A 21838-nucleotide genomic window follows, 5' to 3' on the forward strand; every position below is an offset into this window, starting at 1 on the left:
CGGTGCGAGGAACTGCATTGTCTCCAGCTCAGCGGGGGGGATCCCAAACTGTCCAGGCCGGGACATGTAACTTGGCATGCTCTCGGCACGCTTAAATGGTTCCTGCAGCATGCAGGGGATGGAGGCTTGTCGCTGCGCGAGGCTCCGGAGGCGAGCAGCCACTCCCCTGTTTAACGTTGGAGCGAGCCGATGCGCCTGGGGGCCGGCGGCTGCTGTCACTGCATGTCACTCAGCCCTTGGTGTCGGCGGGTGCGTGGCAAGGGTGGCCACGGGAGCTGGCACACGGTGGAGAGTCCGGAGGCTCCCCTGAAATCCCTCCTGTTGGTGCCAATGCCTTTTTTGGAGCGTTTTCTGCCCTGCCCATCCCTGGCACTGCCAAACCCACAGTAAAATTTGGACTCACAGAGTGGAACAGTAGTTTCTCGCGTTGAATCCTAAAGTGTGTCAGAGTCCCTCCCCTCGCTCTAATGCAGGTGATGGATTTGAGGTGAAGAGCACTCTTCCTCCGTGCTGTCCCCCAGCCTCCCTGGGTGCCCAGGCAGGGGTGCTGTGGGCTTTGGGGTCCTGGGATGGAGAGCAGGGACCAAGTGGTGGCTCCCACAGTCGTGGCACAGAGCTTTCTGGTCCCAAGCATCCCCTTCCCCTCCTGCAGCACACACAGTTTTCCTGAAGGAGACAGGATCTTCTTTGCAAATCACCTTTAGTGGAAAAACCACAACTGCTGCTCAAGAAAACCTTTTTCCAATGGTGGGGTCCCGCGGAGGGCACTGTGAGAGGTGGAGCAGGTCTGGAAGCAGCTGGAGGATGGCGCAGGTCCTGCCGCTGAGCGCACCGAGCCCTCGCCCCTGCATTCCCCATGGGGAACCATCAGCACTAAGAATAGACAATTTATTCATATGCATCCCTCTCCTTGTGAAGGGTGCTTGAGGCGCTGAGCAGCAATTAAAACAAGTTTGTAATAATAGTGCTGGCAGATCAGCAGTGTGGATTCTTGAGCTGGTGGAGGATTTGGCGGTGCTGAGGATGGTTGGGGTGAGACCAGAGCTGCTGACCTCTCTGGTGGAGATGCAGTATCTCTGAAGCACAGGGATGCGGGGCAGCGCTGCAAGGGGACAGGATGAAACCCTGGTGTCATTGCAGCTGTTGTGCTGGGTCTGTGGCTGCAGGAGGAGCGGGGTGGGGAGAGGCACGTGGGGCTGGCACTGCTCCTGGTTCCAGTGGGGAGAAGGCCCCTTCCCATGCCAGGTTCAGAGGATCGGGCAACAAGGTTGACAGAGGTAATGGCAGTGTTCACGGGGTGGGGAGCATGCTGCTGGGTGAGGTAGGGGCATGATGCTCTGCCCTCCCTTACTGCAGCAGAGGTGGCCCTGGGGGAGCTGGCATAGTGGGCAGGGGAGTTCACCTACACTGATTTGGGTCATCCCAGGCTCTCGGCTGAGTTACCAGGACGCCTCATCCCACTTCTAGGCAGGGAACCCACAGCTGCTGGTTCCTGTTGGCTGCACAGGGGGCCCGGGGAATGAATGTAGGGTACCAGTGTGTCACTGTCAGAGCCACGGTGCCCTCTTCAAGCAAACCTCGTGGTGCTTGCTGCCCACCACTTTGTGTTTGGGAGAGCATAGAGGGTTTGCTTTGGGGGGAACATCACCCGAGCAGCTGATGGGATGGACTGAAGGGACCCCAAAATCTGTGACGTTCATGTAAGACCTCAGCCCTGCTTGGGTTGCTATTGCAGGTGCTGCCATGATTTTCAGGAGGTGAATCTTGCCCCGGTGCCTGGTAGGAGCCAGCACCCCCAGGCACCCCAACAGGGCTTGTCCACCCCACTGCTGGGGGACTGCAGGTGGAGGCAGACCCTAAACCTTGCAGGATTCCCGTGATCGTATGTGCAGTGGACTTGTTTCCGGCTCTCTGCAGGCTGCTGTGCCCCGTGCCAGAGTGAATTTGGCACCTGGCCCTCCTGCGAGGCTGGGGCGGTGGGGAGAAGAAAGGCTGAGCCTTCCCCGCTGCCCTTGCTGCAGGCAGGAGATTCAATTACCCCCGCACTTGCACAATGGCCATTTATCTCTGGGAGCAAAACCCTGGTAACCATCAGGGCAGAGCGTGAAGGGCTGATTAGAGGGTGTGTGGGGAAGGGCGCTGGGGTCACGTGCAGGCACTTCCCTTCCCATTTCCAGGGCTTTCCATGGTAATGGCTCCTATTTTCCTCCGTTGTTAGGACATCACTCACGTGCAGCTTGAATGACATCTGTCAAAACATGTCCCCCCCCTGTCCTTGGCGCTCCTGGGTAAGAGGGATCTGTTGGCCCCATAATGAGCCTGACATCAATTAATCATCAGCTTTAAAAATTAGCATTGTGGCAGTACACGTTGGAGGGAAACAATTCCCCAGATGGAAGCAAAAATAGCCTTAGTTATCTCCCTCTTCCCACAGGAGGTGGCAACAATAGATCCACTAACGAGTCTGGAACTCATTTAAGCTGGGTTTGCTCCCCGATGCTGGGGGAGCCCGAGGTGCTCTTAGGGGATCACCTTGTGCAACAGCTGATGACCTTCCTCGGGGTCTGATCCTGCCCACAGCTAGACCCTCATGGGCTGACATTCCCTGGGCTTTACAGAAAGCCCAGGGTGAGCTTGCAAGCGCCAAACCCATTCCCAAAGCTGAGGGTTTGGAGGGGAACAGCACTGCAGGGGGCTCATTCTTCCAGAGTGAAGGATGCTCATCCCTGGGTGGTGCTGCTGGGCCTGGATGGGGGTTCAGCCAGTGCTTCAAGGATATGTCCTGCTTTGGGCAGGCTGTCCCTTGCCCCTCTTCAGGGTGACAGCTCTCAGCACCGCCAGTGCTCACGGCAGCTTGCTGAGTGCCCTGCCAGCAGTGGTGTTCAGGAGCTTGGCAATGGACTGGAGGTCTCCAGAGACCCCACCCTGTCCGGGAGGTGACTTGGACACCTCCCCTGGAGGTTCGCCATGACCTGGTCTTTTTTGCCCATGCCATGCTGGGGTTTTCCATGCTCAGAGCTGCTCTCCCTTGCTCCCAGGCAAGCTGTAACCCAAGTGAGCAGATCTGCCTGTAGCCTCCTGCAACTTTGGTTTCCCACCCCCGTTACTCGGCAAGATGAAGAGCCGCCAGTGCCAGCTGCATTTTGGGTCCATCTTAGTGGTTCTGATAAACAACTCAGCACAGAGCAGCTCTGCAGGCTGTGGCTGGCAGGGGAGCCAGGGAGGACATTTTGCATTCTTGCTGGAGACGCACGAGGGCTCTTTGGCTGATCTGGTGATGGACAGACAGACCAAGTGTCTACTAGAGCCCAGCTGAGGCCGGGGAGAATTGTGTTTGCAACGCATTGCTCTGCACAAAGCTCGCAGTCACAAGGCGAGAGGGACAAAAGGCTCCCTGTTCGCTCCGTCCCAGTGGGTGCAATTCCAACAGTTAAAAAGCAAATGTGAGTTGTTTGTCTATGTGAATATAAAGCTTCCCCAAGCATGGCTGTATTCTGGCTGGGAATGGGGAGTTTGGCTCCGCTAATGACTCTGTTCTCCCTGCGAAATGGAGCCAACTCGAGCCAAGAGCTGCCCGGCTGGACCCTTCCCCGCCAGCCCCGCTACGGGGACGTGGGCTGGGGAGGGGACAGGCTCTTGGGTCTGATAAATGCCCTTTCAGCCAGGCCTGGGCACCGGGTGGAGAGCAGTGGGGAAGGATGAGCATGGGGACCTCTGCCTGTTGCACCCAGGGGTGATTGCCACCGTGAGCATCCTGCCAGCACCTGGGATCTTCTCCTGTGCCCAAGGGGTTCAGTGTCCTCAGCAAAAGGGAGCCCCAGGCAGGGTGGGCTGGCTCCCTTGAGTCATCAGATCTGCTGTTTTGGGGCATTTGACAGAGTCCAAGGGCTGCTGCCACAGACTGGGAAGCTCTTGAGTCATATCTCCTCCATACCTGAGTTTGGGTGGCTGCACTGCTTGTGGGAAGGCCTGCAAATCCCCACAGTGCTCAGTTTTCACCCAGGTTTTTATTCCCAGATCAAGTGGAGAAGGAAGGGAAGAGGTGTATGTGGCTGGAGGTGCAACTGTGCAGAGCAGTGTGCTGGTGATGTGCCCTGTCCTGGGCAGCCCGGTTGTGCTGGGGAGGTGGGCAAGCAGTTGTGAAGCTGCTGCAGGACCCCAGGGATGAGTGTAGGTCTGGGTGGAACGACTGTGAACCACTCGCTGCAGCCCGGCTCGGGGCATAGACACATCCACACCGTCTGCATGGGGGATCTGCAGCAGTAACAGGGCCGTTGGGACGGTTCCAGTGCCCGATGTGGAACAAGCGCTGGCTGTGACCAGCTGCGTGTGGCTTCCCTGGGGGGCATGTGGTGCTTACCCCTCCTTTTTTTTGGCAGCTAAGGCATGCTGAGCCCAGCCCACGGGCATCTCCACCCTTGCCCAAGGGCCTCCCTCCTCCTCTCTGGCTGCTTGCTCAGCCTCTGGACCGAGGGGGCTTTGGAGAAGGGTTGTGCACAGCGAGGGAGGGTAGTTACTGGAGGAAGGATGTGGCTGTGACCAGCCATCGTCCTTGTGCCCACTGTCATGCAATGGGATCCCTGCAGGGTATCCAGCTTGGTCCTCAAGATGCAGTCAGAAGTGGGTGCAGGATTCTCCCCGCACCCACATTCCCCTCCTCCACCAGGCAAAGCCTGGAGTGGGGGTTGGCAATGTCCCCAGATGTAGGGCACATCTGGAGGGCACTGAAGCAGTTAAGTGAAGGGATGATTTGTGCTATAGAAACCCGCAGTTCCTTCCTTTGATCCTCTGAATCAGCCCATTGCCTCGACGTATAAAGCCCCATTTATCTCTGCTCTTCCCAGTAAGTTTGAAGGCAGTCGTGGCTCGTAGCTCCTCGGCAGCAGTGAGCTCGCCCAGCTTTCTCTTCCGCTGAAGCAGAATCAGGTGAAATCTCTATGGCAACTAGCAGATGACAGCGAGTCTTGTTGCCTTGGAAATGAGGCAAGGAAAAAAAAAAAAAAAACACACCCAAAAAGAGCCATCTGGAATTTTGAATTTCCACAATGTCCGACCCGCATCTGGTGACGCATGGGGAGCATGAACCTGCTGCCGCCGGCTGCTCTGGGGCCTCCGAGCTGGGGCCCATCTGCACCTTCTGCTTTGCCATGGGTTGTTTTTTTTATTTGCTTTCTCCCTCTTTCTTGCCTTTTTTTTTTTTTTTTGTGAGGGGTCTGCAGCATTGCCTGCTGGTGGCTGCGTTAAAGGTGTTGTGTGTGGAGGATTTGGGGCACCTGAAATCTGCGAGCTGGGTGCAACTGTGCCACCTTGCTGGCCAGGACAGTGCTGGCACACCCCAATAACTCTAACCCGGGGGGGGGATAGAAAACTCCAGGGAGGGAAACTGAGGCACAGTGTGCTGTGTGACTGGCCTGACCCTCTGCAAGGGCCCCAGCTTAGGTCAGGCCTCAGGTGTGGTGACTGCTAGTGACACGTCTCCCTGTGCCTGAGGCCATGGGGCTCTTAACCGGGGAGTTTGTGTCGCTGTGTTTCTGCAGCTGTGTGCACCAGTCTCTGGAGGCTCAGTGCACCCCTTGGTGCACGGATCTGGCCCATTCGCCTGCTGTCTGCAACCCCCTCCTTTCCGAGCTGTGCAGGCGTTTCCTCTGGGTTATTCTGGACACCTGTGGTGCTGGAGATGTGGGTGTTGAGATGCTCCCAGCTCCTTGGACACTTTGCAGGCCCTTGTGTTGCAGGGGTCCGCAGTGCCTCATGCAGGAGCAGGATCTGCCCTGACACACGGGATTTTGGGCACTTCTGGCTCATCAGCACGGGGAAGCAGAGGGTGGCACAGAGGTGGGGTGCATGGGATGTTGAGCAGCTAGAGGCTCTTGCTGATGAAAACGAAGATGTAATTTGGATGTGCAGGTGGGGTGGTCTGGGGCCAAGCACAGCATCCATTGAAAGAATAACCCACAAATGGGCTGGAGGCCCGGTCTGGATCTCTCCAGCGGGTTCACTTGGAAACTTGTGTATGGGAGAGACCCAATTAATTAGATTTATGGCTGCTTTAGCCTGAGAAAGTCTGAATCCCTTTTAAAAGCTTGGCTTGCTGGAGCCAGACAGGGTCCAGGCTCCAGGTCTCTCAGCCCTGCCCTCATTACAAGCAGTGATTCGCAAGGCTTAGCAGCAGTGATCACCCCAGAAGTGCTGATTCGGCTGAAGTCCCAGCCTGTCACTGCTGCGTTGCTGCTAATTTTTTGCTCTTGCCTGCTAGTGGGGAGGTGACAGCCCCCATGCACGGTGCGGGGCTGCCCCAGCCTATGCTGGCTGCGGTGATGAGGACAGTGAGTGCAGGCAGGGGAAGGCGCTTCCTTCCCTGCTGCAGCTGCTTTTGGAGCCTCCTGCAGAGCTGTGTTGTTTTGCAGAAGGGTCCAGCAAGGTGTGAGACGGGGGGGGGGGCCATGCCAAATCGGGGTCCTGCCACCAGTTCTCCTCTTGCTGTGTCCCTGCAGGCACTGCCCACTGTAACCCCGTTGCCTGCCTTGCTTTTGCTGCTTGGGCTGTCCTTCCTCTGCGAAGGGTTGGGTGCTGGACACGCTGGGCTGTATCCAGTCTCCCTAGCAGCCTGCATCCCACTGGGGCTGCGTGCAGGGCGGCAGCAAGCAGGGAGCCCGGCCTGCCCTGACTGAAGGCGGGGATGGGGACCCATCCTCAGGTATCTGCACCATCCCCTGCACATCCCCCCTTCCCCGCTGACAAGAGGCTGTGCCTCCGCATCCCCAGGGAAGAGCACCTCCAGCTCTGTCAGACAAGGGGCTGCTGCCTTCATCCCCAGCACAGTGGCCATGCTTCTCCCTGTTGGGTCTGCTTGGAGTGTTTCAGAGGTGCTGGTCAGCTGTCCGGGTACCCAGGTACTGCATTACCAGGGTACTGGATGGCACAAGGGTCCCTGCCCCCCAGGGAGCAGAATCCACTCCTGACACTGCTTCAGGAGATAACAGGGTTTGGCAGACAATCCCCAGCTCACACCAAGAAGCCCCTGGCAATTAAATGATGGCGAGTGCTAACGAACTTTCAGCCTTCTGATGGGGTGGGGCAACAGGTTTGCAGGAAAGGGCAAGATGCCCTCCTGGGGTACTGGGTGGAGGGGACCTCCCAGAGAGAGAGGGGTGGTTTTGGGGGGTCCCAGTACATCAGTGGGCGGAGCACGCGGGGATTGCAGAGATGGGGCTGGGCTGGGAAATGAAGCTGATGGTGGAAGCAAGCACTGCAGACCTGGAAGTCACCCCACAGAGGCCCTGTTAACCATCTCTGCTGAACACTTAGCCTGTTTGGTAGCTGTTGCGGAGGGAGAAAGAGAATAAATTAAACCACAGGGAGAAGGATTGCAGATTGTGACCATCCCCCTGCCCAGTCATCCAGGAGTGTGAATCAGAGCTGGATGTAAGAAATGCAAGATAAAGCCATTTTACTCCATTTGGAAAGACTCCGCTGTCAGTGTGCCAAGACACCGATAACTGAATCGCATGCTGAGGGGTGTAAGCTGGGAACCCCCAGGGCTCGGGGAGGTTTGCACTGGACTCAGGGTCTTGGGTCTCCCTTTGGGCCAGCAGCCTGACTGCAGCAGGCTCTGGGTGCCGGAGTGGAGGGTTTGCAAGGAAAATATCAGCAAAATGATGCCTGGGCTGATTCATTCATAAACGCAGCTGGGAGCAGGGGCTGAGGCAGCGTGATGGGAGAAGCATGTATCTGTGTGAGGGTTTGTGGGGCTGGGGAGTTCGGCTGGGATGGAGGAGTCTCACGGCCCCGGGAGAATGGTTTTTTATTGCAGAGTTTATTAGTGTATTTTTCAATGCTCTGGAAGGAATTGAGCAACTGGTTAAAAATGTTTCATGGCCTGGGGAAATTCATTACAGCTACTGTGTAATAGGGACCCACCGTAATGACTCAGAAACACCACAGGGCCTTTTACAGTAAATTCCCGCTTGCCATTAAAATGTTTACTGAGTCGCCAGGAGTCCTTTCTGAGTCTGATCTTCTGAAATGAGACCAGTTGGGTCGGGGCGGGGGCAAGAAAACATATGTGTGTGTGCCATGCTCATGCTGAGCATATGAACACAGTCGCAGACGGTGCATCCGTGCAAGCTCAGCACACTCGTGCCAGCGTTGGCATCGGCTGCTGCTGTCCTCGTGCCTGCACACGTACACGAGGGCATGCGTGCAAGGCCACAGGCACAGGCGTGCACATACACACACGCACCTTTCTGCAGGCGGAGAGGGTTTTGCTACCATGTGGCCTGCACATGAACATATGCATGATGCAAACAAGCGCTTGGGCGGCACACACACACACACACACACATGCAGGTTTCTGTGCCAAGGCACATGGGGCACACGTGTCCCACGGACGCAGCTCTGCCTGGCCCCAGCGGGAGCTGTTGGCCACATGCTCCTTTGAAATGAGCTGTCATGAGCCATTTGGAGTTGATGATTTCCTCATTCCTTGACGTACTTGGCCACGTCGGCAGCGCCTGGCTGTGGGGATGCGGCTGCGCCCCGTCGTTCAGGCAGAGGAGCTGCCACCGCTCGCTCTTGGAGGTGATGGAAGGGCTGGACGTGGGCACAGCCTGGAGCTGCCCGGTCTCCTCTCGCCCTGGCTCTGCAGTGTCTGGCAGTCAGACCCACAGCGTGCAGCACCTTGCCCTGAGCCAGCCCTTTGCAGAACAGCTCTCTCCTTCCTCCTCCTTCCCTCCCTCCTCACATCCCATCTCGGCGACACTCCTTCTCTTGGCAGTAGAACCTGCTGCTTCACCAGTTGTGCAGGGTCGGAGACAGGGGTGATGGGCAGTGCGTGGGTTGGGGTATCAGGCAGCACTGCCCAGTGTTTAACACAGAGGCAGGCGTTGGAGGCTCTGCAGGAGAACGCTTGTAGACAATGGGGTGGTCAGGGGTGAGCTAGGAGTTCCTGTCTCAGTTTCCCTGTGTGCAAAGGGAAACCATATTGTGTTTGCTAACACTGGAGAGAGCACTAAGAGCACTCAGTTGAGAAAGGAGCAGCGATAGGGGCCGGGGAGAGCCAGGAGAGCTGCCCAAGCATGACTGCAGGCAAGGGCAGGTTATACCCAGCCTGGCACAGGGGAGAGTGACTTGGGCAGTGGGGCTTGGTGGCCTCCCTGCACAGGGCTTGGGGAGAGTGGCTGTGTCTCAGGGCTGCCCTCCTCTGCGTGGCTGGGCTGGGGGAGCACAGGGATGGAGACAGCACCCACTTCCCTCTGTGACAGCAGGATGGAGCCTGCAAGAGTGGTGGGGAGCTGTGAATGGGGCTGCAAGCCAGCCTGAAGCCGGGGTGGAGAGGACAGCTGGTGCCCAAGCCTGCAGCCCCGGCAGAGCGGGGGACACTGGGGGACACATCCTGGCTGTTGCTGCTGGGGAAATGAGCCTGGCCAAGGCAGCGTATCCGACTGACCCTGCCACAGCACAGGCTGAGCCATCCCTGCTGCTCCCTGCTCCAGCAGCTGGAAACATCTGGCTGTGGCAAGCTTGCAAAATCGATGCGGGGAGGAATCCAGCACACTCCTGCTGTTCCCACACTCCAGTCTCTCCCAGCGGCTCTGGTTTCGGCTCAGCTCCGGCATGCGGCGACTCAGCCAGCCCCGAGACAGCCCCTGGCCCCTTGCTGCACCTGGAAAACCGACTGTGGGAGGCCCAGTGTCACTGCCCCAGCCCAGGACAGTGGGAACAGGCAGTGGCACTTCAGCGCTGGCAGCAATTCAGCCAGCAGGACATGTGGCAGAGGTGAGCAAGCAGCTCCTTGAGTCCCAGTTTGGCCCTTTCCCAGTTGAGAGCTACTGCTTTTCCCGGGTGACTCTGGATGCTAGTGACGTGGACTGTCACCCCAAAACTGAGGGCTAGGCATGGATGGCTGACTGTGCTGCAGGTGAAGCTGGGGATGTGGGTTATTGCCACTGCCCTGAAACGGTGGGCCCTGAGCCCTTGGATGCTGCTTCTTACTTCGGGTGTCCTGGGGGTCCTCTCTGCGAGGGGTCCCCAGCAGCAGTGGGGGTGCAGGGGAGGTGACAGCTGCATGCCAGCCCCTTGCTCGGGGTGGCTGGGGATGCAGCGAGTGCTCAGCCCGGCCCCACTGCTCCTTGGGCTGGGGGTGGCTGTAGCAGTCCCGCTGGCAGCAGTGCCTGGGGAGGAGGCAGCACCAGTCCCAAGTGCTGGCTTTGTGCCCAGGGGAATGGCTGCGGGTGGCCATGGGGGAGGCAGCAGGGGTGTTTTGGGGAGGGAGCCGTGCCCAGGAGGAGCATACTGCTGAGCTGGCAGGGGCGTGGGAGCCGCTGGCGGTGCCAAGGGACAACAGTGGCTCTTCCACCCCATCCTGCTGCATCCCGTCCCATCTCGCAGGGACACAGCGCTGCCAGGGTGTGTGTGTGCTGCTGTCTCCAGCTGCAGGAGCTGGGCTCAGCATGGACTGCAACCACCAAATGTGGCCAGGGTAGAGGAGCTGAGGGTGCTGAGTCCCTCCCTGTGTGGATGTGCCTGGGAACACTGCTGGGTGTTTTATTGCACTTTCCTAAGGTTTGAATGTGCTTCCCTTCCAAAATCTTCCATTGCACTGCAGACTGAATGTGTGGCAGCAGTGGAGATTTCTGCCCTGCCTTTTCAAGCATGAAAATCTTTTGTCCCAGGGAACACAAGGGCAGGACCTGGAAGTTCTTAGATGCCCCTGATCTGCCAAGATGGCCCTTTCTGCCTGCCCCACCGGAGGGGCACAGAGTCCCTTTGTCCCCAGCTGCAGAGCAGGGTGGTTGCTGGCCTCCAGCAACAAGGGCCCCCTGAGCCTTCTCTGTGCTCTGGCTCCATGTGTGCAGCCCCCTCTGCTCAACCCCTCCGTCCCTCTGCCCTTGCTGCCTGCACACCCCTGTCCTCAGCCTCGCGCCCCAGCCCACTCATGATCCTGCTGCAGCTCTCGAGCACTGGTTGGAGGCTCTGGGGCAGACCCTCCTTCATGGCACTTTGATTAACTCTTCCGCTGTGTGTGGGCCATGACAAAAATTTAATAGTGAGTTCATGACTTGCCTCCTGCTAAGCCTTGTTCTGGGAACTGGACCAGCACAGTTGGACACATGGCGTGACTGGGTGTCCTCCTTACACAAGAGTGTGTGCCGGCCACGCTGGGTGCCCCGGGGGCTCACCAGCTCCGCTTACCCTCATCTACAACTGGCTTTAACCTGCTTGAGTTAACCTGTCTCATCAAGGCTCTTACCGCTCATCACCACCTTTCAGGGTCACGCATCAATCGGAGCCGCTTCGCTGGTTTGAGGTGCTCCTGCCCAGGCCAGTGAGTGAGCCCAGGGACAGGGCAGTGTCACCCATGGGTGCTGCCTGCGGTCTGTCAGCCAGCGCGGTTGGTGTGTGATGGGGACAAGGGGACACAAGCCCTGCTCGTGCACTGGGTGCGTGGCTGTGCTTTTGTGGGGAGCCTGCCAGGGTGTGTGCCGAGGGTGTCCCCCCCGGTCCCTGCGTCACTGCAGCTTATGCGGTGCCATTGCAAATCCCGAAGCGCTGGTTGCCACGTTACGTTAGGAGGAGCCACGTCCAGCGTCCCTGGCGCCTGCTGTCACTGCGGTTCAGTAGCAAGCTGTGGCTGAAAGGCTTGAAATCGGGGATCAAAGCCGCGGTGGCCTGGCTGTTAGCTGCCAGGGATGCACACACACGAGTGGGCCAGGGGTGCGAGGGCTGGAGCCGAGCTCAGCAACGCTGCCAGGGTGCCAGGAGCGACCCCCCTCCTCTGTGCTCGTGTGTGTGTGCGCACGTGTGTGTGCATGCATGTCTGTGTGTTTCTCTGGTGGTGTGTGTGCACACGGTTGTGTGTGCGTGTGTGTTTCTACAGGTGTGGATGCACGTGTGTCTGGATGTGTGTGTGTGCACAAGTGGCTGTGGTGCAGGTACGTGTGTGCATACCTCTGTGTGTGCGTGCACACCTGGAGAAGCCCCAGGGCAGCTGAAGCGTGGGGTTTTCCAGGCCCGGCCTGTGCCTGTGGGGGGCTCAGTTCTGCCGGCTGCTCCCGCCTGCAGCAGCAGCAGCCACCTCTCCCTGGGCACGAGGCAGGAGTGGGGCTCGGCTTGCACTGCTCCGCGACATCTCTGCTCCTGCTGGCTGTGCACTGGGTGCTGCTGCTGCAGTGACCGTGTCCCCAGGCTGGAGCACCCCCAGGGCCTGGGGGAATGCAGGGGCAGGTCTGGGGACATTCTTCCAGGGCAAGTGTTCCTGTGTGGCCCCACAGAGCAGAGTCACAGTGCTTTGGGGTCGCCAGACTGTAGCTGGCCTCCTGTGACCTGCGTGGGTCCTAGGGCTCCACTTGGGCCTCCCAGCCCTGCTGGCTACTGCCAAGCTCATCCTTCCTGCAGCAAACATCTCCGTCCTGGCTGTAGCACCCTTGTGGGTGGCATTTTGTGGTGGTGCAGCTCCAGCTCAGTGCCAGCCCTGCCCTGTCCCTTCCCAGAGGGCAGAGCAAGAGCTGGGGGGCACAGCCATGGGCAGAGAGGTGTGAGAAAGGGCTGGGGGACACAGCCATGGGCAGAGGGATGTGAGAAGGGGCTGTGGGGCACAGCCATGGGCAGAGGGGTGTGAGAAGGGGCTGGGGGGCACAGCTGTGGGCAGAGGGGCGCAGGAGCTGTTCATCCCTTTAAAGCTGCTGCCTTGTCTCTCTGCAGACCCCGAGTCCCAGAGGAAGAGGACAGTACAGAATGTGCTGGACCTTCGGCAGAACCTGGAGGAGACCATGTCCAGCCTGAGGGGCTCTCAGGTGTCTCACAGGTGAAGCCCCAACACCAGACCCCGACCACCCCTTCCCCACAACCAGCGTCCTTCTGGGGCAGTGAGGGAGGCTGGGGTGGCTGAGAAGCAGCGGCTCTGCTCTGAGTGGGGGTCATATGGGTGGGAGAAAGCCAGCTGTACCCCATGGCCTGGGGACCCTGCACATGGGGGCTTGGAGGGATGTCCCCAAATCCATGGGATGTTGTGCGTGGGGCTGTAGCAGAGCCCCATCCCTGGCAGTGCTCTGGGCCTAATGCTGCCTTGCGTGCTCTGGGGCAGTAGGGGTGGGTGGGGGTGGCACTGAGGGGAGCCAGTTGCCCCCAGACCCCAGGCAGGAGTTGAGCTCTGTTCCCTGCCCCCTTATGAACAACCGGAGGTGAAGGTATCCCCTGTGCCTGCCCAGGTTTGGACCACAGGCTCCATCCCCATCTGTGACTCAGTTTCTCTGTGTAGAGTTGGTGATGGAGAAACCCTCAAACAGAGCTGACTAAATGCCTGGCAACCCACAGGCAGAGTTGGGGTACCCTGCCCAGGCTGCGGCTGGTAGCACCCCAGGGTTGCTGGAGGGGGTGGTGGAGGTGAGGACAGGGTGAATTCTGGGTGGTGAACCAGAGCAGAATGTCTACCTGTGTTCAGGGGTGTCTCTTACACATGCCTGGGACTACCTGTGTCCCCGCTGCCCCTGCTCTCTCACTTGAGACCACTTCAGGGTTACTGCTCAGCTCTGGACCTAATGGGGCTCTGCACAGCAGCTCCAGCCTCCTGCCTGGCTCCCCCCTCGGGGCTGAAGGGCCCGGGCCCTGCCAGCGGTGGGACAGGGCAGTGGGTGAGGAGGGGGCATATCCCCAGGGCGCCCTCCCGGCCCCCACACTGCTGGTGCAGCCGCATTATGAAGCCTGGGATTTGCAGAGAGGCTGTGTCTGGTGTCAGCGAGTCGGGAAAGCCGAGGATGCAGCGAACATCCTTCTCCTGGCGTTTGTTGCCACCTTGTGGCCTCCCTCGATCCTCATTTTTGTGTTGGAAGGGGCAAAAAGCAGCAGCTTCCTCCCCTGCCTTCATCCACCGCTCATCATCACAGACCTTCCCAGTGTGGCCCCTCTGTCAGCTTCGTCCAGGATGAAGCAGCCCCCTTGGTTTAGCTCTTCTTAAACCAGAAGCTCGTCTAGACTTTGCTCATCCTTGCTGCACTTTCTGGATCTTTTTGAAGCCGGAGGCAGCAGAGTGAAGGGGCAGTGGGATTTGCACAGGGCCACAGCGATACTCCCCGAGCTGGCTATTTGCTGGAATTACCCATCACAGCTCTGCCATCCCTTTGCTCAGCGTAGGAGCTGGTTTTCTGCCTGGCGCTGCTCATGCCAAGTCAGGGCTGCTTTGTGTTCACTCTGCGTTTGCTTTGCATTTGCTCTGCATTCGCTTTGCATTCATCTGTGTCAGACTTAACCTGCTGCCTTCTCGCCCCAGTGCTCAGCTCCTTTGCAAATCCTCTGTCAGCCCCAGTCTTAGGAAAATAGGGTGAGGATAATAAGGGTGATTAAATTAGCATTGCTGGTGGGTTTTGACTCTTCGCGATCATTTACTTTTGTTGATGAGTTGAGTACATTGTGTGGCAGAGACCTCAGCTGTATCCTTACCACAGAGAAAAACAACTATCGATAGCTCAGGGATGCCTACCCCTGCGTTCCGTCCTGTAAGTGGTTCTTAAGTATGTGAGGATCTTCCCTCTTAGCCCATGGCAGCTGAATTTATTTGAAAACTTAGTCTGCCTTTGGTGAAGGTGCTTATCCACCACCTTCTGGTAGCCGGCAGCAGGCTCAGCAGCACACTTCCTGCATCCCTCCAGGATCTCCACCGCAGTTGCGAGCCGGATTTTCCTTTACCAAAGCTGTGTCAGCTCTTTCCCTGTATGCTGTAATTAGACACATGCCCACTAATTCTGCTCTCAGGAATGCTTCCTACGAGGGTGTCCGATATGGATGTCATCTGTGGTCTTCTGGATGTGTCCCACATCACCAGTGTCTCTGCAGCTGCTTTGGACTCTCTCTTTATTCCTTCCACAAACTATCAGTCAAATTTCTCTTGTTCCTCTTTCTGTATTCTTCCATCCAGTGGCTGGGGGCTCTCAGTCTTTGCTGTTTCCTCGCTAGGACACAACTTTGTTCCTGAGAGACGTCATCGTACTTCTGGCAGCCTTTGCACCCGGCTGCAGGGCTGTGTGAGTTTCCTCGGGGGCTTGATTTAGTCCTGTTTGGAGACGTGGTTTGCATCTGCTCCGAGCCGCTAGCAAAACATCCTTAAATAGCCTTTGTGCTGCCGACAAAAAACAAACCCTTTATAGCTGCCCCTTTTAGTTCTGCTTTAACAAACTTCCTAGTTTTTTATGTAGATCCCTGTTTTAAATTCAATACTGCAGCCGGGGTTTGGCTTTTGGTGCTCCCGCAGAAACGTTTAATCCAAGCTAGGGAATAGCTTGCTGATAGTAACGTTTGGAGCCAAGCTGAGGGCTGTGGGTTCCCAAGTAGCTGCTCCAAGACATAATCATTTTTGGTGTCTAAATTTAGTCTCAGCATCACTCCCGGACATGCTGTTTGCCCAAAATACACCCTGAGGGGTGCGGGGAGTAACTGAACTCCCTGTTTCTGATGTACTCGTGGGCTCTGGGATGGCTGGAGAGCAGCGGCTTGCAGGCAGCCCCTTGGGGCGGGCAACCCTGTCTCGGGGCATCCCCTCCTGCCCAGACATGGAGGTTCACTCTGCAGGGGTTTGGTGTGGGATGCTGATGCAGGGACCTGGTCATCCTTTCAGGGATCCCCTTGGCATCCTTTCACTCATAGCCTCTGCTCCCTGTCATGACCCACTGCCATGTCCCCTGGGATCAGTGTGCCACTACCCCAGTTTGTCCTATCCAGGGTCTGGGGTGATACTGGGATGCAGATGTTGAAATGCTGGGAGGAGTGAATGGCTGAGAGACAGCAGCCTGGGCATGGGGGAGTACATCTGGGCATTCCACTAAAGGCTCCCTGTTAGTGGGGTTCAGCACAACTCATGCTGGGGCTGGGGCTGGTCTCCAGCGTGGTGCTGGCCGTGCTGCCACTGGGTGTTTGCAGCCAGCCCTGGTGACACCTCCAGCCCCTGCACTGAGGTGGGTGGATGTGGCCCTGCAGGGAGTATTGCCTCTGTGGGGTGGTTGGGACTATAGGGAGGCACAGACCTCCCCATCATACCCCGTGTCCTGCTCCACAGACCCTGGGGAGAAAGAGGCACCACCAGACACTGGTGGGTGCTGGTGATGCGGGTGTCCCAGTGGGTCCTGGAGTGTGGGACGCTGTGCTGGTACCAGGAAGGGAAGGAAGGGACTGTCCCCTGACACCTGAAAGGGAAGGGGTCCAGGACAGACAGTGTCCCTGTGTCCACACTCCTGAGAGCCTCTGGCCTTGCCTGGCTACCTCAAAACGGGCAGTTTTATTTTCTGAGCGCTTGCAGCCCCGGTTCGGGGCAGGGGTGATGCAGGGCACAGATCTCTGCTGCCCACCCTGCCCTGCCCTAACCCCCCCCCTCACGCCATCCTCGCAGCTCTCTGGAGATGACCTGCTATGACAGCGATGAAGCCAACCCCCGGAGCGTCTCCAGCCTGTCCAACCGCTCCTCCCCGCTGTCCTGGCGCTACGGACAGTCCAGCCCACGCCTGCAGGCAGGGGATGCGCCGTCAGTCGGGGGGACCTGCCGCTCCGAGGGGACCCCCAGCTGGTACATGCACGGCGAGCGGGCGCACTACTCGCACACCATGCCCATGCGCAGCCCCAGCAAGCTGAGCCACATCTCCCGCCTGGAGCTGGTCGAGGCACTGGACACCGATGATGTGGAGCTGAAGTCAGGCTACATGAGTGACAGCGATCTGATGGGGAAGACGCTAACAGAGGATGACGACATCACCACGGGGTAAGTGCCCGCGCCGGGGCTCGTGCTCGGACCGGGGCTCTCCTGGAGGTTTCACCATCTCCTGTTCAGCTAGCGGTGGAGGGGCACCAGGCATGGCAGGGACAGATGGAGGAGCACATAGATCACCGCCAGGCTGGCTGGGTGGATCGCGTCCCCGCATCTCAGGAGTTGCTTTCCCACCACTGAGGCAGTGTAGCCCTTGCAGTGCTGGGCTGGGCCAGCCGGGACTTCTCAGGGCCAGCGCAAGCCCCTCAGCTGGGGCATGCTGCTCTCAGCGTGTGGGAAGTGTCCCGCTGGATCTGGGTGTTCCCAGAGCAGGTGGCTGAGAAAAGCGCGTGGTACCTGGCTGCGGGAGTCCCGAGCCAGAGCCCTGCTGGGGTAAATACTGCTGCTTTCAGAAGCACTCTCCCAGTTTACACCAGTGGGTCTGAGCTGCCGCCTCTGACCCTAGCTCTGCGGGAATGTCCTGTGTCCAGCCAGGAGTGCTGGTGGCCTGTGGTAGGACAGGATGGGTCAGGTCTCAACACCCCAGCGAGAACTGGGCACCAAGGTGTCGTTGCCGATGAGTGGCACTGTGGTGGAGCAGGGTGTGCTGCTGAGCGCGGTCCCCTCCTTCTGGGACACCCGTCAGCCTCTGTCCCTCCACCTGCAGGGCCAGGGGCATCTCCTGCCAGGTGGCCACAACCCAGCATGCCCAGGGCACACATATTCTTTCCAGATGCGTCCAGCTCCTGCTGCACTGTTGAGGTGCCCCTGGCTCTGGCAAGGCTCCAGGGTTTCAGCATGTTGGCGGTTTCCTGTTTCAGCACAGGAGAAAATAAATAACTCCAGCGTTTGAGTTGTCTCAGAGCACGAGGAGGTATTTGGCCTCCTGACAGTGCTGCTTCGGCCCTCCCAGGGTGGCCATAGGCACGTCAGCTGATTGCAGGATAGAGCACAGCCCGTGGTTTCACACTCATCCTGGGGGCCAGTGCTCCCCAGACGTGGCCCAGAGGCACGTGTTACAGTTGAAAGGGACACAGACCGAGGGGTGCCTGTTCTGGCCTCTGCCCCTGTGATGCTACAGCTCAGGGGCAAGAGTGTCTGCGGCACCACAGGCATCAGACCTGTCCTCCCCGTGGGCATGTGCAGTGACCTTGGGGGTTGCCCTGTTCGTGTGAATGGGGGTGCCTTGTGCTGGCTCAGCGTGGACCCCTCCTGGGGACCGTAACCCATCACTTGGCAGCCAGAGCTGGCAAGTCACCACCTTCTACCACTGGCCACTGGACTGTGGGGTGTGATGGGCAATGGGGTGGCTTTGGGCTGCCCTGGATGGCTGGGGCCACAGCGGGTCTGGCTGTGGGGACGAAGGGTTCCACTGCTCCCTGTCCCCCTCCTTGTTTCATCTCAGAGCTGCTCATGCAGGCGAATAACCTTGGGGTGCCCTTGAGTGTGGAGGCAGTGCCGGGAGGGGTGAGCCGGAGCATCGCTTCGTCTCCATCAGGCACTGAGCAGGCAGAGTGCGGGCAGGGGCAGCCCCGGCAGAACCCTCCCTGGGCTCAGCCCTGTGTACTGCCCTGGGCGAGGTCTGCTCCTCCTGGGAAGGGCCAAGCTTTGGGGATGGAGCCCTGTGCAGCTGAGCCTCCCACAAGGCCCTGGCAGCACCACAGTCCCCTGGTGTGGGTGAGGTTTTCAGCACCACGGTGAGCTGGGCCGTCACTGCCACAGCCGGGTGCCGCAGTCCCTGTTCCTGTGCGGGGTCCCCAGTGTGACACCCTGGATGTGCCCCGAGGGAAATCCCTAATGCCCTCCCGATGGGTTCAGAGACAGACTGGGTGCTCTGTGATGGGTACCCCTCCCCAGGATGGGTGCAGGAGGGCTGCCAGGGCAGCACAGGACCCTCTTATCTGCAGGGACGTGTCCTGGGGATCAGCCACATGGGGCTGTGTGGTGACCTAGTCACAGCTCCAGCTCCATCCCCCCATGGCCACACAGCAGGACTTGGCTGAGGCGGGGGGTCCCTCAGAGCGGGCAGCATGACAGGGCTTCTGTCCCCAGGGGACATCCCTGGCTGGGGGACACTAGGGTGACCTGTCCAGAAGCCTGAGCACTGGGTGCAGAGCCAGGACAGGGGAGCAGGGACATCCCCTCCACCCCAGAGCCGGCCAGGGCGAGGAGCTGCCTTGTTGGCCAGGAGCACTCATCCAGCACAGCCCCTCATCCACCCTCCTCGGCTGGCTCTGACCTAGAAAGCAAATACCACCCCAGGCCCCATCTCCCCATGCTGCTAATGCACCAGGCAGGAGGCGAGTGCTGCAGATGGGACCATCAGCCCCCGAGCTGGGGCCGCCGGGCCAGCGTCCCCCTGCACCACGCTGGCGCACACCCAGGTTTGTAGGGCAGTAGGTCAGAGCCAGCTCAGAGGACACAGGGGCACGTCCGCCTTTGGAGACGTGTGGGGCTGTGGGATGGGACCAAGCATCTCCATGGCTCACCGGGGAAGCAGCCTAGAAGGAGAGAGGGCTGAGGTAGGTGAGGCACGGCCGGGGCGTGGGGACTGTCAGTGCGGGTATCGGGGCAGAGTGGTGGTTGGGGTGAGCCCAGCTGAGAAGGCAGTGGGTGTCCCGGCGCCCAGCTCAGAGGTGGGGTGGGATGATGGTGAGAGCAGGGATCGGCTGGGGACACCCCAGCCCCAAGAAGTGTTTCTGTACCAGCCAAATGTGCCGGCATCCTGTCCCCTTGCTCATCCTGCCTGCGTCCGTTGGGCTGGCACTCATGGCTCCCCTCTACCAGCAATCAACTGCTGGTTTGGGGGGGTGAAAAGCTCTGGCTTTGCCCTCCCTGTTTGGCAGCGAGGCTTTTCTTTTGTTCCTGGTGTCACCGTATCCTCCTCATGCTCTGCAGCAGGGCAGCTCTCAGCTGGCGGGGACCCGGCACAGCCTGGGCTGGGAGCAGATCCACTGGGATGTGCCCACGCTGCCGCTGGCACTGAGGTGTCTGAAGGGCCTGGTGCAGGCAGCGAGCTCTGCTTAACGCAGCAGCGTTTGCTGGGATGGTGCTGCTCCCCTGTCCTGTCCTGCCTGTCCTTGGGGCCTGGGCAGAGCGCAGGCAGGGACAGCACCAACCTCTGGGCTGTTTCCCTGGCACTGAAAAATCTTTGCTCCCTTCCTTGGCTGCTGTCAACTCTGGTTTCCACCTGCCACTGCTCAATGTGCCGCTTGCAGTTCCCTCCCCCTGATGCCAGACACTGGAGGGGTGCGGTGCCACCGGTGACACTTTCCCACCCCAGCTAGGCTGGGGATGTTTCCCGGACCCTGGAGGTCACCCCACCGATGTCACCCCACCAAGGTCACCCCACTGGGAGGTCTGCCAACACGTGGCCACCCACTGCCGAGGGACCTGTGTGGCTGTACGGCCACAGCACAGCGCTGGGGCCGCGGTGCAGCAGCGTGGGCGCATTCGTGTGCAGACCTGTGTGTGAATCAGGCAGCAGCAGAGGAGGCAGAGAGCACCCGAGTGGGGATGTTCAAGCCAGGTTTTGCCTGGTTTTGTCCCAGCCGTGTGCCACACCTCCTCCACATGAAGCTGCCATTCCCCCAGCAGCGAAGTGCGGCTGCATGTTGGTGCAGCTCCCCCCTCCCCCCCGTGTTGTGTGTGCTCAGGGACCTGATGTGAGCAGCTCTGGCGGGTCCTGGGTGCTGGTGCAGGAGTGGGTGAGCGTGCATCACCCCCGGGTGTTCCCTGGGGCCACCTGGGACATGGTGAGGAGCAAGTGGAGTGCTGCAAAGCTTTGCTTCAATCAGGAGCTGGTGGGGCGCGCTGGCTCCCACACCCCAGCTCTGCCTGCCTGGGGCCATGGGGCTTCCCCCTTCCCATGCAGTGCAGGATCCCGGTCTGAGGGCATGACAACAGTGTCGGCTCGTCCCTGCTTTGCCCTGCTCCTCCACGTCTCCTGGGCTTGGAGAGCACCCTGTGTGATGTTGTCCTTTCTGCCACCCTCCTTTTGGCAGACCCTTCATCAGCCAGCCCATTCCCCAGCCGCTTCCCCACAAACGCTGATGCTGCCGCAAGGGTGCTGGGGTGCTCTGGGTGTCCCCGGAGGGGTCTGTCAGGCCACCCCACCCAGTGCCAAAGGCTCAGCAGGGTCCGAGCACCTCCCTGAGGTGCACCCCGTGCTTCAGGGCAGCACAGGGCACCAGGTGGGGGCTGAGAGGACCTGCTCTGTGGCCTTGGCCGTGCCTCAGTTTCCTTTGGCCCACCCTGCTGGCTGTGAGTGGGTCAAGGCAGGGCGAACCCAGGTTGTGGCAGGTCAGAGCTGCTCTCAGTGTGGTTTGCAGAGTGCAGAGAAGGAGGAGCACTTCTCCCTGGCTCTGGTACGCAAGGTGACCTGTGGGGACCTGAAACAGCTCAGTTGTGTGCCCCAAGACGGTGCTTGTGCGATGGGCAGTTCCCCAGGTGAGGTCCCCAGGGAAAAACTGGGACAAGCTGGCTCCATCCTTGGAGCTGATCAGATACCCGCGGTGGCAGAATCCCATGGGGATGCCCAGACCGGACTCATCTTGTCCCTCTGGCAGAGCATGGGTGCTGCTGGGCCCAATCCTGCCATCCCCGTGCACAGGGCCAGGAGAGCAGAGTGGGAGCAAAGCAGGAATGAATGGAGCTGGCTGCTGAGTCAGCTCCTTCTCCCTGCAGTGGCTGCAGGAGCACTGATAATCCATGTGTGCTGCAGGGCCTTGGGCGTGCAGCCATCGCTCTGGAGCCAATCCTGAGGCTGGGCATGTCCCCCGGGGCTTTCAACACCCTGAGGAAGTCCTTGGGCGACCCCAGGACCACTGTGGTTTGGGGATGTTCTTTTGGGCCTCGTTTTTTGTTGGGGGTGGAAAGGGAGACAGCACTGCATCCCATCACAATGGTGGCAGCATCTGCACCCCCGTGAGCCAGGTACTGCCCTGACTTGTTCATGGGCGTGAAAGGGAGCCGTGGCAGCAGCCTTTGGCATCGGGACCGTGGGGCGCCACGTGGCTCAGGGATGGGCACGTGTGTCCAGCACACGGTACGCCCCAGGCACCATTCCGTGCCACTGCGATGGTGCTGCTGGACCCGTGGTCCCCTTTGGCG

General features: G+C 59.4%; 1 protein-coding gene across 1 annotated transcript in view; it reads left to right on the top strand.

Annotated features, from left to right (window-relative positions):
* NAV1 (neuron navigator 1) overlaps positions 1 to 21838 on the top strand; it is a 59361-nt gene that overhangs the window by 14817 nt on the left and 22706 nt on the right. Inside the window, 2 exon segments of the mRNA XM_033001966.2 lie at positions 12703 to 12805; positions 16376 to 16741. Of these exon segments, the coding sequence (XP_032857857.2) occupies positions 12703 to 12805; positions 16376 to 16741 (469 nt within the window).

The sequence above is a fragment of the Tyto alba genome, unplaced genomic scaffold (assembly GCF_018691265.1).
Source record: "Tyto alba isolate M040663 unplaced genomic scaffold, T.alba_DEE_v4.0 Super-Scaffold_30, whole genome shotgun sequence".
NCBI lineage: Eukaryota > Metazoa > Chordata > Aves > Strigiformes > Tytonidae > Tyto > Tyto alba.